We start from the raw sequence: 15,803 nt of genomic DNA on the forward strand, positions 1-15,803 counted from the left end.
GAAAACGCGACGATGTCGGGCCATCGGCGCGTCCCGTGCGTCTCGATGTATCGTACGGTCTCCTCTTCGCCCAGGCTGGTCAGCATCGACGCCAGACTGTACAGCTCTTGCGTGATCTCGGCCCAATACGGGTGGACATTGTGAAACAGAAAGTGGAACTCCGACGTCCCGGCGAACCTATGCAGCTCAGACACCAGCCTTACCCACTCGTTCTTGGCCTTCCCTTGTTTGTGTTTGGGATCGTTGGACGAAGCATGGACCTAGCAACTCGCATCACCACAACTACCGAAGGATGACTGACGTACATGATATCCCTCCTCGGCGGCTGTAATTCCACGACCGCTCAGCCTTCGTCTGACCGGGCACGAACGAGACAAAGTTCTCCACCCATTGCTCCCATGGTTTCCGATCACGCGCTGCGATGTAAGCTTTCTTCAAGGCCTCAGACAAGGAATATCGGATGTGCTCCAGACGTTTCACCCCTACCTCATCAATTCCAAGCGGCCAGCTTCGCTTGGTGTTTCATCCGCTTGTGTGATTGGGCGACAGTCTATATCGTCAAGGGCGACGGCCGCTTCAAGCGACTCAACTGTTTCGAGCTGGACGAGTCGACGACGCTGGTGACAAGGAGCTCTACCTCCGACTCGGTATCATCATCGTCCGACGCACTACGGCTGCCCCCCTCTTCTTCTTCTTTCTCATCGATCGTCTTGCCCTCGTCCTCATCGGAGTTCAGGCCTTGCACGCTAGCTTTCATCTTCCTCTCCGCTCGAAACGCGGCCACGGACGCCTCTTGGTGTGCTTTGGACTTCATGGACAGGCCGGGCTGTGCGGTATACCATTGGAGGTACTCGCCCACCGTGTAGTCTGTCGGCGTTTCTGGCACCCATCGATCGAACTCGTCCTGCTGCGTCTCCGCCACGATCTTGTTCGCCAATGCCAGCCGTCGCTGATGAGCGGCGTCGTTGGCCTGCGCTGCTGCTCTATTAGCCTCGTCTGCCTGACGATCAGTCTGCCGCAAGACAGCCGCCTCGCTCTGGATCTCCGCGTTGCGACGAGTCAAAGACAGCAACGTCGACCGCTTCTTCTTCGCGGCTGCTCCTGACCTAGGAACCATGACGAGCAAGTTGGAAAATGCCCTAATCAGAAAACCACAAATCGACGATCTTACCAACGGGCCGAAGTCAACTCATGGTCGCCGCTGATTGGCTGCCTGACTGAGTGATGGATGGAGACCACAGTCAGTTCCCGTCTGAAGACTGTTGTCCGACGGACTATTCTGACCGACTATTCCCTTGTTTTCCGACCTATTTCGTTCAATCATCTGCCTAGTCATATTATGTCCGTCCAGTCTGAGACTACCAGCACCTGGTCCCGGGTGCCGTCGTACATTTTGTCGTGGCCTCGTCGTACCGAACTCCATGACCACTCATTTTCATGCGACCTCCTTCCGGCTCCTCCATCTGCACCATTATCCTCGGCTTTGTCGGTTGTCAGCGCCAGCAACACTACTTTTATGGCGACGAAAACCGGCTACGTGCAAATTGGACCTTTTACCCTTTTTGACCTACCCGACACCACCTACCCAACACTGTCGATTCATTTCTAATTCGACAAGAGGGTCGAATCTTCGCCGCGGGACTTGTGACGGAGCTGGAGCATGGGCTTGTACTACTATACCACATCGTGATATTGCCATCGCAAAGGTATATTATTCGACGGGCCGACCATCTTCGAATTCGACCATCTTGCCTTTTATTCTACACGACTTTTCTTCAAAGGTCGTCAGCTTTAGCTAGTTTTTAGATAGTTCACTTTTACATTTGCCTAACATTGGATCTACTCCTTTCTTGCTGTGTTCTTCTTGGCCAAGCCGAGAGTATCCGGTCCTGAAGTCCGAACCTCCGGACCTACGTAACTTTTGTGCGTCTAACCCCTACGACCGTCACAACCGGTGCCACGCTGTGGGGTGTACAAAAGGCGTTGTTTCTCTCGAGCGTGATAGAGTCTCGTTGAAGATGCCACATACAACACGAAATAATCTGCGATACGGTTGTGACTTATACTAAACGAAACCCCCTCGTTTGAGTACCAGTGGGTCAGTATTTGTCAGAGGTCGCGGTCGTCTGTTATGATCGGGTAAAGCAGCATTGGCTGCGCTGTAGCCTCGTCCATATCGTCGCTGTTATCAAACTGGATAATTCCTTAAAGTGAACAATTTGTTTTGCAAGGGTAAACCTTGAATTTCGATGCAGAATGTTTGTCAGAAACGAGAACTAAAAATAGACCGAATCCTGCATGCGACGGCGTCATGGCGAACTTCTGCAACCCGCCGCCACAGCCATTTTCAAACGTGCATCCATCCAGACACTTCAGCCATGGAAGCCCGAGCCTTTAGCACGTCTGCCATGAACATGACTAGTCTCTGCGAAAATGTCGGACCCTTTGACGGGTATGCCTTGACCTCCCTCGACGATCTACCAGGGATCTCGATGTTGGATTTCCCGTGTGAAGATCCCTTCCCGCTGCTCAACTCGTCCCATGTACTCCCTAATAACACTCGTCCACCGCCCACTCGTAAACTGTGTGCCAAGCAAGGATGTGTCAAGTTCGCTCGTTGTCAAGGGATGTGTACGCAGCACGGCGGTCGACGGTACTGCGGCATCCATGGATGCCCCCGAGTGGCCCAGTTTGCTGGTGAATGCACAACCCACGGCGGCACCAAGCCCTGCGACGTCCCTGGCTGCCTCAAGTTCATGCAGTCCACAGGAAAGTGCAAGGCCCATGGCGGCGGAGGTCGTTGCCAAGCGTCTGACTGCGCTAAAGGATCTATTTCGAACGGCTTCTGTCGAGGACATGGAGGCGGATTGCGATGTGTCGTGACGGGGTGCACCAAGTGGGCCCAGCGCGAACGGATGTGCGTGCGTCACCACCACGACTACAGCACCGCGGACAACTGGGCGGTCCAGATGATGGAGATGTAGGGAAGTTGAAGTCCAGCCCCTTGGCCCCTTGGATTATATTGATTGGATAACATGTTCAAACTCGCCATTTGAGGGTTTCGGCAGTTTTTTGTTTTATCAATAGATATTGTGAATTCGCTATAAACTTCCAGGTTTGTCGAATCAATATTGAATCACCCTGGAGTTCTGATTGGTTGAAATATAGTCTTGTCCTTTCTGCAATAGCCAATCAAATCCACTCAAAATTGGATTAGCCAATAGCGTCGATTCGTGATTCGATTCGGCAGGGCCTGGAAATTCGTATCGAATCCACAATAGCTAATGCTCTTTATTACTACGAAGTATTTAATCGACTTGAATATATCTTGGCATTCATTTACTTCAATCAAGGCAAAATAAGTACTGTAGAGGGACAAACCGTCATTACACTATTTAACAGTAAGCTTCAAATATATGTAGGCGGGTTTTTGCTATTGTTTTGAGGATTTCATTTTTCTAGCGATTCGATTGGCTAATCCTCTATTCAAGCAACTCCATTGGCCAATTTGAGGTACCCTAAACTCTCCCGTCGCCATAAACTGGCCATCTACGTTTCTTTTTGCATCTGCAAAATGAGAGAACCAATCAACGAGTTCGAATTTTAGTTTATAGCCAATCACAATCGATCTAATCAACGTTAGTGCGATGGTCCTTGATGAAGGCCATGCTACATACTAAGAATAGTATTGTCCTTTTACCCAATATTTGGACTTTTGTGCTGATTCGCAAAATGTATCGATCGATTCTTTGCACTGACTTTTGTATGTAAGGACCATCCAGTCTCACACTAATTGAAGTCACACACTAATTCGATCGAAGAGTGGATTTGATTGGCTACCTGATTAGTGTTCTGGGTTTTGATTGGTCAATCGATTGTCTGCCGATTTGGTGCTGCTCATTCGATTGACACTCCAATTTCGAATATATCGAGTTGACAATATATAGCCTTACATTAGAAGGACAAGCAACGCACATAAGAGTGTCTCCATGTATATATATATATATATATATATATATATATATATATATATATATATATATATATCGACTTGATAATATATAGTCTTACATTAGAAGGACAAGCAACGCACATAAGACTGTCTCCATGTAAATATATATATATGATATATATATATGTATGCGTTATTGTGCATCCTGCTTGGATACACATTCTGTACCCAGTTATTATTATCGGTATTGTTATATTAAAAGGTCTAAATTTTCAGCCAATCAAAACGTCGAAGCGAACTTCAGGGGCCAATCATTCGAGTCGTCGGTTTCTATTGGCTCGTGAGTAACTTTGCAGCGCGCCATTTCAGATTCGGAGGAATACGAGAGCCCCGCGCCGTCGTCATGGCCAACTCCCGGTTCGAGTACGTGCGCAACTTTGAACTGCCGGACCAGGTCCTTCTTAACACATGGATTGTCGTGCGCGTGGACGGTCGAGGATTCCACAAGTACGTTATGCGCATCAACATCATCGAGGTATCTATCGACTCACGTGGTACTCCTCCCCACACAGGTTCACCGACACCCATGGCTATGCGAAACCGAACGATGCCCGCGGGTTGCACCTCATGAATCGCGTATGTATACGACCGACGACTTAGACTTGACATGCAATGTGAACGAGTGGTGTGTGTTGTAGTGTGCCAAGGCGGTCATGCAAGAGTTTGGGGACATCTTTCTTGCCTACGGTCAAAGCGACGAATACAGCCTCGTGTTCACGGTACGAGTGTATATATCTCATACATGACCGTTGTTCTCTCGCTCACATGTTGTCGTTTGAATGCACAGAAGACGACGAACGTGTACAACCGACGGTCGACGAAACTTGCGTCCACGGTCGGGTCACTCTTCACATCGGCGTTTGTATTTCACTGGCCCGAGTACTTCAAGTCGACCCCACTGACGTACCCGCCATCGTTTGACGCCCGTGTCGTGAGCTACCCGTCCATCAAGGTACTGTACAAGGTGTCATACAACCCCCCCCCTCCCGTCCATCTTCATATTCTTCGTTCACAGAACATGCGCGACTACTTGAGCTGGCGTCACGTCGACTGCCACATCAACAACTTGTACAATACATGCTTTTGGTCCCTCGTACACACCGGCGAATCCACGCCCCAGGACGCGGAAGCGCTGCTCCGACACACGGACGCCAAGGCCAAGCACGAGCTGCTCTTCTCCCAGTTCCAAGTCAACTACAACGACATCTCCCCCATGTTCAAGCGCGGATCCACGCTCTTCCGCACGCCCGACAAGAGCATCGCCATCGCGCACGTCGACTTGATCAAAGACGAAACCTTCTGGATCACCCACATACCCCTCTTGACCCCGCGGCAAGATGACCACTAGGACTGCCAGCGCTCGATTGATTGTACGACCACCCCCTTCTTGTACGACCCTCTCTCTCTCTCTCGACGTTGGGTGACTTCAACGTTGGTGGTGCTACCCATAGATTACTTGTGTGTTCTACTCATGAATCAACCCCCGAACCTTCGAAATTTCATATAAGACTGAGTTGAAGAGGTATCTTTGGGACTGCAATGAATCTTTTTAGCCAATCATATTGCGACCTTCATTCTTTATAGCCAATCATACTCCTTTGCTCGATATGTTCAACAATCCCCCAAAATAGGCAAATTTGACATACAAAGCATCGATAGGACCATACTGTACAGGAAATACGGTGGAGACGACAACTATTTATTGATAAAGTAACCGATTTGGTCGATAATTCGGACGATTAAGCGTAATAATCGCACACCGAGTGGATGGGGATCCTAATATTTCGATCCACGTCCCACATGTGTTTGCCTGGCGATCTTGGCTTCAAGTACTCGGCCATGGGGTCGGCACACGATGCCCACAGTTTTTTGTACCCGCCTACCCAACGAGTTAATATATATTATCTCCACCATCGAATACATAGTGATACCCCAATAAATATCCATAAACATATTCTGTAACGAAACGTAATCCTAAATCATAGTACGGATTATGTAACAAGCACCCAGGTTTATGGTGTGAATAGCCAAAACGAGTGAAAAGCATAATAACGTTATTTTGTAGTATTATTATAAATATTTACGAAAGAAAAAAACTACTATTAATAGTACTGGGCCATCGATACATGTATACCTCAATGGCCCATAAAAAATATAAATTATCTCAACCATCGATATATATATATATATACATACAGTATATCATGCAATCATATATATATTATCTCAACCATCGATACATATATATATATATATATATACCTCAATGATCCATACATAGATATAGATATCATCGCCACCATCGATATATATATATATATATATATATATATATATATATATATATTACCTGGGAAATGCAAGATCATGGGCACATGCTGTTGGCCGTACCACACTAATTTCGACGGCACGCCGTCCTTAAAGTAGTCGGGATCGCATCCGCGGGCGTTGTCGTAGTGCTCCACCGTGCCGTTCGTCGTCAAGTAGGACGACACCATAAACACTTCACTGCGAGTGTCCACGATCACGTTGATTTCTGGGTACCTATACAAACGTCAAGTCTATGACGTGGCAGTCTCTTAAACCTCAAATACGCCAATTGGAACGAGATCTGGTCGCCTTCATACAACGGCACGAGCGGGTTCGCGACCGCCCGCGCGACTTGTTCGTTGGTGATGTGCACCACCTTGAGCATAAACTCGCGAAAGGTCTTGACATCGCCGACGATTCCGCCCGACCCCAAGCTCCAGTTGGGCCCGCCCATCTCCGAGTACATGGACGACTTGATGAGCATCTGGCGGCAGATGTGCGGCCCCGGCACGCGCTGCGTCGGCTCATGGGGGGAAAGCTGCACATCAAACGACGTGGACCGGAGGTAGTCGCCATACGGGCCTGGCAGACCGAACGAGTCGCCGCAGCATGGCTCCGAGTTGAAGAGCAGGCCACGCCGACCGTTTGTGAGTCGATGCAGAACCGATCCCACGGAGCTCATGTTGCTTTGAATCGTCACGTCCCATGCGTCTGTGTACATGACAATATCGTCTTCGTGGAGGTTTGGGTGGTGGGCAATGTAATGCGCAATCCAGTCGATCTGAAGACGAGCGAGTATACGTGACGACATGGGTGGAACGATGGAGGGATGGAGTACCTTCTTCGCTTGACCTGCACGAAACGTATCGCGGCCTTCGCGCGGCGGGACCTCGACCTTTGTCGGCGACGTCCCGTCAAAGAACGTCGTGCTGTGGTTCCACGCCAGAACCTCGAGCTCACCGTTCGACAACGTAAAGATGGACGATGCCGTGAGGCAGATATCCTAGAGACGCAAGATGAGGATCATCTAGGGTATGTTGGTTGCATGTACATGCGTTTGTTTACCTGGCGTGGAAGGTCGGCCAACGTCAAGTAATGGACCTTCCGCGGCGTGAAAGCCTCGGACGGGATCACGTGAGGCCGAAATGCCATGGATGGGGGGGTGGGACCGCGTAGATTGACAACTCCCACGACGAAGAAGCACATGCCCATCACACCCACGGCCACCATGGGGAGCACGTAGCGCGACGGACTTCGTGATGACTCGGCACGTTTGCCGTCGCTTGGCATGATTTGAATTTTGCGCCAATGAACATATATCCAACGTACACGTGGATCCCTAAATAGTTCTTATTTAGGGAATTTGAATCTGTCAAGAACTGGAACTCAATTTGACAGGTCAACGATCACCCAATCAAACAAGCCCATTCCATTACATACATTCTCAAAGATAAATGCACTTGCTGGCACTTTACTATGTACTACTACTACCTACCCTACTACTACTACTATTAATAGTATGTACTACGAGTACCGTAGTAATAGTATTGTCCTTTCAGCCACAACGTGGACTTTTGTGTGGATTTATAAAGCCATCCATCGATCGAGTTTTAGGACAGACATTACGGTATGCAGCTTATGTAAAAAATGTCTACCAGGGATGCCTGTCGCACTGACAGTTAACGCTGTCACACTAATTCAGCTGTAACGTTCTTCGTACACAAATCGACAAGATCAACCACGCGAGTATAATGACTCCCAACACCCACACCTTCAACGCAGACATCGATACCACCGTTGTGGCCGCCGCGGCACCAGCCACGGACACATCCGACTTCAAAGGTACGTCGACGCCTGCCTACATTTGATTGTTGTCTCATGGTACGATCGATTTCCTGCAATCTGATTGGTTACCTTCTTCTGCACATTTGTCATACAACTTCGAAAGCGTCTGTCCCACTTATATTGCTCCAGACCACATTTTCAGGGTTGAATGGGAATATTTCAATCAATTCAAGGCTTTGTAGTAGACATAGCATACTTTTAAATAGTCCATTCCAAGGACAATCTGAATATGAATTCAGGCAGCTGTTTGTCCTAACTTTGAGGAAGATATCATAGAAACAAAAGAGGAATGATGATCAATTCTCACCGTAGTCATCTATTAGTCTTGATAAATAATATCGGATCTGAGTGCTGAGATATCCATACATAGAGGATTTGGTTTACATGCGTGGTTCAGTAGAGTTTTTCATAAACTGTATAATCTTATTGACTGGTACTGGGACAAATATAAGTGGGACAGGCGTAGTACAAGTATATTTCTAGCATGAGCAAGTCTATTGTCTCATCATACCATAGTGCAGATGGTCTATAAGGATCAGATTCCAGTCTTTTTATTGGGTGATACCATTTAATGGAGCATATCAGCAGCCATTTTTGAATTATGGGGTATAGCGTTCCCTCCATATGGCCCTATTCAATTTTGCCAAAACTCCCTAGGGAAACGCAATTCCCTAGGTAAAGTTTCCCTTTTGTATTTCTTACTGGGACGGCCATATCGTGTCGCATGTGCCTCCATTGAGGTCGGTGGCGGCGTACAAATTATGAGCGGCCAACAGGTCATGGTTGCCCACTCCGGCCTTTGAATGAGTAGGGGTTCCAGGTCCATTTAATCGAATTTCTCACTGCAATCGCGTAGGTACAGTCTGAGGTACTATTAATTCTTCGTAGTACTAGTAGTATTCAAACAAGAGGAAAGCAAGCTCGATCGTCGAAGTATACCGTCGACATGTAAACGGGTGATTTGAATGGGGAGATTTCCGTGGTGGCAACACTGTCTTGATCGATATACAGACATACAGCGTCGGTTAAATTGGCCACAACTACAGTAGAAGGCTCCCAATGTTTAACTTCAGGATGACTTTAGGACAACCAAGACGTCGATATCGACAAAGGCACTACTAGTGTGCTATACCTACTGTAGTCCCTGAAGTTTAAGCTCGGTTCAACGGGTACATATATAAGTCAAAGTTCCACGTTTCCACGGTACTATTAATAACCTTAGTAGTACGAGTTTGGCTCGATTTCCATTGTTGTTTTGGGTTTCGGTCTAAATCCAGCAGACACATTCGGTTACAAGCGAAACAAACCGTTCAAGCCCCGTTGGGACCCACTTGACAACCATCAGAGTGCTCCAATCATGCCAGTCGTCATGCCCACGAAGTACCAGTGGCCGCTACTGGCCTTGCTCGCTACTGGCGCACTGCTTGGCGCAACAGACGTCCTCACGTACCGCAAGATGAACGCGCTCATGCACTCCACCGGCGCCCACGTCCGTCCCAAAGCCGCCGCCGTGTCGAATTCGTTGCGCGACGCCTCCTCGTTAAGCCAACCCTCCCCCACGAATGCTTCGTTCAGCGCCGATGTCCTCCGTGACGACGACGACGATCCAGTCGAGTTGACCCCCCCGATAGTAGTCGAGCCCCCTTTCTCGGCTCCTGAAGCCCCCACCGGATTCATTCCTCGACCGCTGCGTGTCTTGACGCTGGCCGACAACCCACGCGCGGTAGTCTTATCTTGCCCCCCCCTTTTATACAGCGTGTTTGTGCTGTGTTTTATGGCGGGAGTAGGAGATTTGCTTGACCGCGTCGTCCGTGTACCAATCGGGCATGGTGTTGCAAGTGCTGGCGTGGGACCACAGCACCGAGTTCTTTGACCATTCGAGCTGCGGGGGGCCTTGTAGCAAAGCTAACACTGACGGCGACTTTCGAGTCGGGCAGCAGAAAAAGGTACCCCTTCCCCCCTGTCACCCCCCCCAAACTTGAATGTCGACGTATCCAATTGAATGTGTAGATACCTAGCTATTGACTTCTTTTGTGTGCCATGATACATATGTACACGCATGAACGTGAAAACACGACATTTCGTTCATCCTAGTAGACTTCGCGTCCGGTCAAGTTAATTGGATGGAGTTCTACTACACATGATTGACTCGTTCTTTATCACTCCGTTTTTATCACGTGTCGATACGGATGATCACTCCAGTACAAGTAACCCCTCAAACCTGGTCAGGGGGCGTCCACAGTACCAGTTTTGAATGAACACAATACTATTCATATACTTCGACCCGTTCAACCCCATGCACACAAGTAGAAGGGGTGATATCAAGCGCATTCGAATCTAATTATTGACACATCCGAAATCGCCGGCTGACAAATTGTAGGTGCACTGGCTGACGCATTACTTTGAGCACAACGCCGACCTCCACGACGACGACTTGATCTTGTTCACGGACGCGTGGGATGTGGTCATTCAGCGTGACTTGCGTGAGCTCACCGCGGTGTTCTTGGCGCAGACCAACCACCAGCGCGGGGTCATCTTCAACGGCGAACCCGGCTGTGGCGACTCGTTCACGTTGCCAGGTACAGTATCGTTGATTGATCTATGTGTGTGTGTGTGTTTGATGCATCCACAATCTAGTGCTTCATCCTATAGAGCTACGAGTATATTCTTTTAAATATATATATATTGGTGTGACGATGGTTTGTGGTCAGTGGGATATATATATAGGACACTCCTCATGTGACTCATCGAAGGGGGCGATCATCCGACTTGTAGTCTTGGTCGTGGTGATGTGTTATACGTACTTAGTACATACTAGTAGGTGAAACATAAACGATTATTTTTTCTCAGTATATTTTGCCCAAAGTGATTTGGTGGGTTTATTCGTAGGCATGTACGGCGACCAGCTACGCCATGGTGCATTCACGGTCCAGCTGGATTCGACATATCCCGAACGGACGATTCAAGGCGACAACATGTGCAACATGATTGCTGCGAAAACGTCCATGAATTCGGTACGCTATATATCCAACGTACTATGTCTTTACTGTTAATAACCGTCAATACTAATTTGGATTTTCGCCAAATCCATCGATTTGTTGGGCTCAAGCTTGTATTTACATGTACTGTACACATATTAACACTAATACCTTTCGTTTCCTACAAATGTATGCACTACATTCTTCAGCCGGTGGTTGGGCTGGAATGTATTAATAACCCTCTTCATCTCTCAACTGAGTGTGTTTTGTATTGTCAGTTATCCAAGGGCCCCAACTGGAGCCTCGGATCAGGCGGCATCCTTGGCGATGTCCAGAGCGTCCGCGCGTTCCTCCGGCGGGTCAACCAAGTGCATGCCGAGCAGCAGCAAAAATTCGACCGCCGCGAGTCGCCCTTCTTCTTTTACGGCGACCAAATCGCCTTCCAGCTGGCATATGTCCGGTAACAACGACCACCCGATTTTGTGCTTGTGCTCCAAATATTTCATTCATTTCGCCATATCAATGTCGAAACTTGGACAAACAAAATGTAGTAACGTTATGCCTCATGGATATGGCTAAAGTTTGGATTGGCAGAAAATTGATTTGATTGGCTTGCGCTGTTCTTGGACGATCCATGAAACGTTTGGATTGGCAGAAATTCAACAGAACGTGATTTGATTGGCGTAACTAGGTTTGTCATGTGGCTAGCTCGGTTGCATGATCTCCAGGTTGGTTTGCACTGTTTGAACGAGGAGGTGTACTAGTACTTACTTGTTGTATACTATCAGTCACTAGCTCTTTAGGGATTCTTCATCGCTGAAACTTGCATTGTATTGGGTCGCTATCAACTTATTCTTTCTTTTTTTTTTTTCTTCGTCCTAGGTACCCTGAAATCAACGTCAAAGTGGACACGAGCGGCGAGATTTTTTTCGTGACAAGTTTTTTCGTCACCCCGGGGGATTTGGACCATTTTACGCTACACGGCGGGTGCGACGCGTCGTATTTCGAAGCGCACGCGCCGTCCAAACTTGCGTGGCACGGCGGAATTCCGTTTATTTTGCACTTTCCAGGTGATATATATATAATATATATTATTTTGCCAAATGAAGGGCCATGATGTTTTTTGCCTTGTTCAGATATATATAATATATATTATTTTGCCGAATGAAGGGCTATGATGATTTTTGCCTCGTTCAGATGGTGATATATATATGTATGTATATATTTAAATATATATATGTATGTATATATATATTTATATATACATGTAGGAGGGTACAAGCACTTGAATGCGACGTGCGCACCCAAGATGGAACTAGCAGTCCGAGCCGCCGCGCCTGGCAAGTACATGTTTGACGTGGACCGGCAAAAGAACGTGCTCGTGTCGTCCGTGTGCCCGACGTATTCGTAGCCTCCAACTAGTCAACCCAACTAAACATATACTAACATCCATCCATACCATTCTTGTTAGTAGTTAGTTGCATACGTACAGTGTTTACGACTAACTAGTACCAGTATACGATTCCTGTTAGTCGGTTGCATAAGGTAGTAGAGTGCTTGTTGGAGATATTGACATTTCGAGGTCGTAATAGTTGATACTTCATGGTGGTGACACCAAAAGTCAGGTGCTGGTGGTGTATGCCAACGTATCGCAGATATATGCGATATCGAGGCTGGCAAAGTTAGTTTACACCTAGGAATGGTCTCTTCGTTTTGTGATTTCCCGATTAGTGTATATCCAGCCAGTCAATACCCACACTTGAGTATACATACATACACACGAAGGCGCTTTGATTAACGTGGCCCATATAAGTGTACTCGAAGCAGTAACCCGTAGTACCGAGCTACTACTGTAATCTGTGCGACTATGGTATTTGAAGAACTGTACATTGTAATACTACTACTAATATTTATGAATGCTCTACATACTAGTCGTACGTACTATTAATACATATGTACTCGTTTCATATTAGTACGACTACTTTTAGTACTACTACTACTAGTATGTATGCTATTTCGTAGAGTCGTCCACGGCAGCCAAAGCCAACGCCATCTTATCTTTGGTTTCAAGTGGAATGCGGCGCACCAGCGATGGAAAGTCAGCCAGTCGCCTGGAGAGTTTGGGGGTCTTTTTCTTATTTCGATGATCTTCTTCTTCGGCCTCTGATTGGGTCGCATGTCCTGCTGCTTGCACGTGATTGGCCCATGCTTCGTAAAACTCGTCCAGTAAATCATAGTACAACCTACAAAATACAGTATATATGTATCAGTCATACCTATCATCTGAATCCCACTCAATCGAGAAGTCTACCACCCCAAAACCATCAACATATATGTACGATGGACAAAGCATATATACATTTGTATATACTTTGAATATATTTATTTCATTCGAATATATGTATATATATATTATACTTTGAGCTAGTATGAAGTAGTAGGATATATATATATATATATATATATATATATACATGTACAGTATACACTTGAAAATATCTATATACTTTATAGTCCATGTCGATGATCTAGCATTGGAATTCTATGACTAGAATCTTCGTAGTAAACAACGACATTAGATACATGTATAGTCATATATATAGACATCGATTCGGGTTATATATATATATATATATATAAATAAACGAAGTACATACCGCAGGTTGGTGGTTTCGGTCTCGGCCAAGTAGGCAGCTTCTCGTACTCGTCGTCGATGCCTGTTGCTATATTTTACACACACCAAAAGTCAACTCATATCGTCAGTACTTGTATACGAATATATATACTAGTACATTCCATAGAACGGTACTTGGACTCAAAGCAGACGACTTGCAATATTGTGAATTATTCGCTTTAAACTTCCAAAATTCGCCTGGTTTATCGAATCAATATATTGCATCACGCTGGAGTTCTGATTGGTTGAATATACTTTTTCTTTAAGAGCCAATCAAATCCACTTAAAAATGGATATTAGCCAATAGCGTCGTTTATTCGTGATGATTCGATTATTCGGCGGGGTCTGAAACTTTGTGCCGAATCCACAATACTTTGTATCCCTTGGATATCATCTTCCCTTGAACAAGGTATATATATATATATGTTTTCATTGGTAGATTCAAACGTACATGACATGGCGGGTGCTACGCTTGACCATCGCTGCTGCCATTTGTATGGGAAATGACATGTGCGTGATGCTCTTGCCATACGTTGTAAACGGCACGTGACCAGGGGCAGATTGGTGGCGGACGTTTACATGGCGGTGCCGCCCCTTGACTTTGCCTTGACTAAATGACCCTTCGTACCAGAACTCGACACTGTCCGATGCGTCTGGCTCTTCGACTTGGACAGACGTGGTAGGTTGAGGCGCAGGGGTCGACAACTTCTATATATCATGAATTAAACAGTTTTGTATATATATATATATATGTATGAACCAAACGGTAAATATAATGACGTATATACCACCCACCACCTGCATGGATTTTTACAACCGTGGTACTACATAAAACTAGGGGTATATATAAATATGTATATATACATATATATAGATAGATCGTAGCACGAATTGCAAGAGATTTGATCTTCCGCCTTGATTAGAAATATCAAGAACCGGCGAAGACATACCACAACACACACACATACAGAAGTCCATTTGACGTGGCTATGCCAACATCATCACTTGAATCGACTCCATTTCATGTGTAATTTGTTCTTAGTTGAATATATATATTATATAAATACACTTCAATTCGACCCCAGTAGTTGGTCATTTGTTTGGTATTTTTTCTTACTTCAATATATATATAGATCGCGCACAACAACGTACTCGAGTTCGTAGGGCGTTGGACTTGGTGAAATACGTCAAATCTCCACGTCCAGACGGCAAATCATCTGCCCAGAACCCTCTGAGCGTGGCGTGGCAGTCGTGCAGATGTAGCACCCCCCGCCCACTCTTGGTGCCTATCTCAATAGTACAAACCAGTCCATATTTCTTATCAGAACACTGATTGGATCGTTATTATAAAGAAATACTTCCACATTAAAAAATACTATAATAGAATAAATAAATAAATATTTGAAATCACTTTTTTATAAATCTGAAATGATTTTTTAACCGTACGTACCCATGTCAAAGCTGCCGTCGTACTCGTCGTGGAATTTGTTGCGTTGAGTGCCATACCCGTCCAACACTCCAAATGCAAACGTGCCTTCCTCAACATGGCTAAATATATATAATCCATAAATAATACGGATTCCGTAATATTTTCGATATATATATATATTATTATTTTTACATACCCATTGGGCTCTTCCCGCAGGCCTTCCCCGTGCAGCATCCCGTCCAAAAACTCGCCTTCTTCCACCACCCCCGTCGACGACACGTACCGCCCAAACCCACAAATACGACCGTCGACCATTGCCCCTTGATATCTACAGCATAATAATATATATTATATACATATATATAGAATAAAAAATATGCAAAGAAATATGATATACATGTATATGGAGTATTTGTTTGTGATGGTGGGGCCAATATTCTAATATATATATATATAAAATTGGCCCCCATCTCCCCATCATTCAAATCATAAGACACACCAGAATACAAGGATATAACGAAGTAGATCATATAGCCAGTCAAATGATTACGAGGA

At 46.0% G+C, this 15,803-nt stretch overlaps 6 protein-coding genes across 7 annotated transcripts; 3 read left to right on the plus strand and 3 right to left on the minus strand.

Moving 5' to 3' along the window:
- Nucleotides 1-550: 550 nt before the first annotated feature.
- H257_14222 (hypothetical protein) lies at nucleotides 551-1,472 on the minus strand (the record flags this gene model as incomplete). The annotated part of the gene is made up of 2 exons (XM_009841983.1): nucleotides 551-1,139; nucleotides 1,414-1,472. The coding sequence occupies 2 exons, from the start codon at nucleotides 1,470-1,472 to the stop codon at nucleotides 551-553; spliced, it is 648 nt and encodes a 215-aa protein (XP_009840285.1).
- Nucleotides 1,473-2,378: 906 nt separating this feature from the next.
- Nucleotides 2,379-2,984, plus strand: H257_14223 (hypothetical protein; the record flags this gene model as incomplete). The annotated part of the gene is made up of 1 exon (XM_009841984.1): nucleotides 2,379-2,984. One exon carries the CDS (start codon nucleotides 2,379-2,381, stop codon nucleotides 2,982-2,984), a length of 606 nt encoding a protein of 201 aa, XP_009840286.1.
- A 1,371-nt stretch (nucleotides 2,985-4,355) lies between these two features.
- On the plus strand, nucleotides 4,356-5,360 carry H257_14224 (hypothetical protein; the record flags this gene model as incomplete). Its single annotated transcript, XM_009841985.1, has 5 exons — nucleotides 4,356-4,459; nucleotides 4,525-4,588; nucleotides 4,651-4,731; nucleotides 4,800-4,964; nucleotides 5,028-5,360. The coding sequence occupies 5 exons, from the start codon at nucleotides 4,356-4,358 to the stop codon at nucleotides 5,358-5,360; spliced, it is 747 nt and encodes a 248-aa protein (XP_009840287.1).
- A 330-nt stretch (nucleotides 5,361-5,690) lies between these two features.
- On the minus strand, nucleotides 5,691-7,625 carry H257_14225. 2 transcript variants are annotated; one of them, XM_009841987.1, is made up of 5 exons: nucleotides 7,388-7,625; nucleotides 7,161-7,325; nucleotides 6,598-7,103; nucleotides 6,363-6,556; nucleotides 5,691-5,891 (listed from the first exon to the last, which is right to left on the minus strand). In XM_009841987.1, the coding sequence occupies exons 1-5, from the start codon at nucleotides 7,610-7,612 to the stop codon at nucleotides 5,752-5,754; spliced, it is 1,230 nt and encodes a 409-aa protein (XP_009840289.1). In that variant the 5' UTR covers nucleotides 7,613-7,625; the 3' UTR covers nucleotides 5,691-5,751. The 2 variants fall into 2 exon arrangements, with proteins under 2 accessions (XP_009840289.1, XP_009840288.1); XM_009841986.1 differs by having other exon boundaries at nucleotides 6,363-7,103.
- Nucleotides 7,626-9,433: 1,808 nt separating this feature from the next.
- Nucleotides 9,434-12,606, plus strand: H257_14226 (hypothetical protein). Its single transcript, XM_009841988.1, has 7 exons — nucleotides 9,434-9,890; nucleotides 9,955-10,113; nucleotides 10,548-10,746; nucleotides 11,057-11,181; nucleotides 11,424-11,605; nucleotides 12,028-12,215; nucleotides 12,417-12,606. Exons 1-7 carry the CDS (start codon nucleotides 9,525-9,527, stop codon nucleotides 12,554-12,556), a joined length of 1,359 nt encoding a protein of 452 aa, XP_009840290.1. The 5' UTR covers nucleotides 9,434-9,524; the 3' UTR covers nucleotides 12,557-12,606.
- Nucleotides 12,607-13,156: 550 nt separating this feature from the next.
- On the minus strand, nucleotides 13,157-15,563 carry H257_14227 (hypothetical protein; the record flags this gene model as incomplete). The annotated part of the gene is made up of 6 exons (XM_009841989.1): nucleotides 13,157-13,388; nucleotides 13,803-13,868; nucleotides 14,271-14,527; nucleotides 14,972-15,105; nucleotides 15,270-15,367; nucleotides 15,445-15,563. The coding sequence occupies 6 exons, from the start codon at nucleotides 15,561-15,563 to the stop codon at nucleotides 13,157-13,159; spliced, it is 906 nt and encodes a 301-aa protein (XP_009840291.1).
- Nucleotides 15,564-15,803: the final 240 nt, after the last annotated feature.

This window comes from Aphanomyces astaci, assembly GCF_000520075.1.
Source record: "Aphanomyces astaci strain APO3 unplaced genomic scaffold supercont1.55, whole genome shotgun sequence".
NCBI lineage: Eukaryota > Oomycota > Saprolegniomycetes > Saprolegniales > Verrucalvaceae > Aphanomyces > Aphanomyces astaci.

Bases quoted from the DNA above. Each gene is read 5' to 3' on its own strand.
- H257_14225 (XM_009841987.1), bottom strand. From the start codon at position 7,612: ATGCCAAGCGACGGCAAACGTGCCGAGTCATCACGAAGTCCGTCGCGC. The intron at 7,104-7,160 runs GTACTCCATCCC...GCTCGTCTTCAG, and splicing joins GTGCAGGTCAAGCGAAGAAG to ATCGACTGGATTGCGCATTA. The intron at 5,892-6,362 runs GTAATATATATA...CTCGTTGGGTAG, and splicing joins CATGATCTTGCATTTCCCAG to GCGGGTACAAAAAACTGTGG.
- H257_14226 (XM_009841988.1), top strand. From the start codon at position 9,525: ATGCCAGTCGTCATGCCCACGAAGTACCAGTGGCCGCTACTGGCCTTG. The intron at 9,891-9,954 runs GTAGTCTTATCT...TGGCGGGAGTAG, and splicing joins TGGCCGACAACCCACGCGCG to GAGATTTGCTTGACCGCGTC. The intron at 10,747-11,056 runs GTACAGTATCGT...GTTTATTCGTAG, and splicing joins CGACTCGTTCACGTTGCCAG to GCATGTACGGCGACCAGCTA.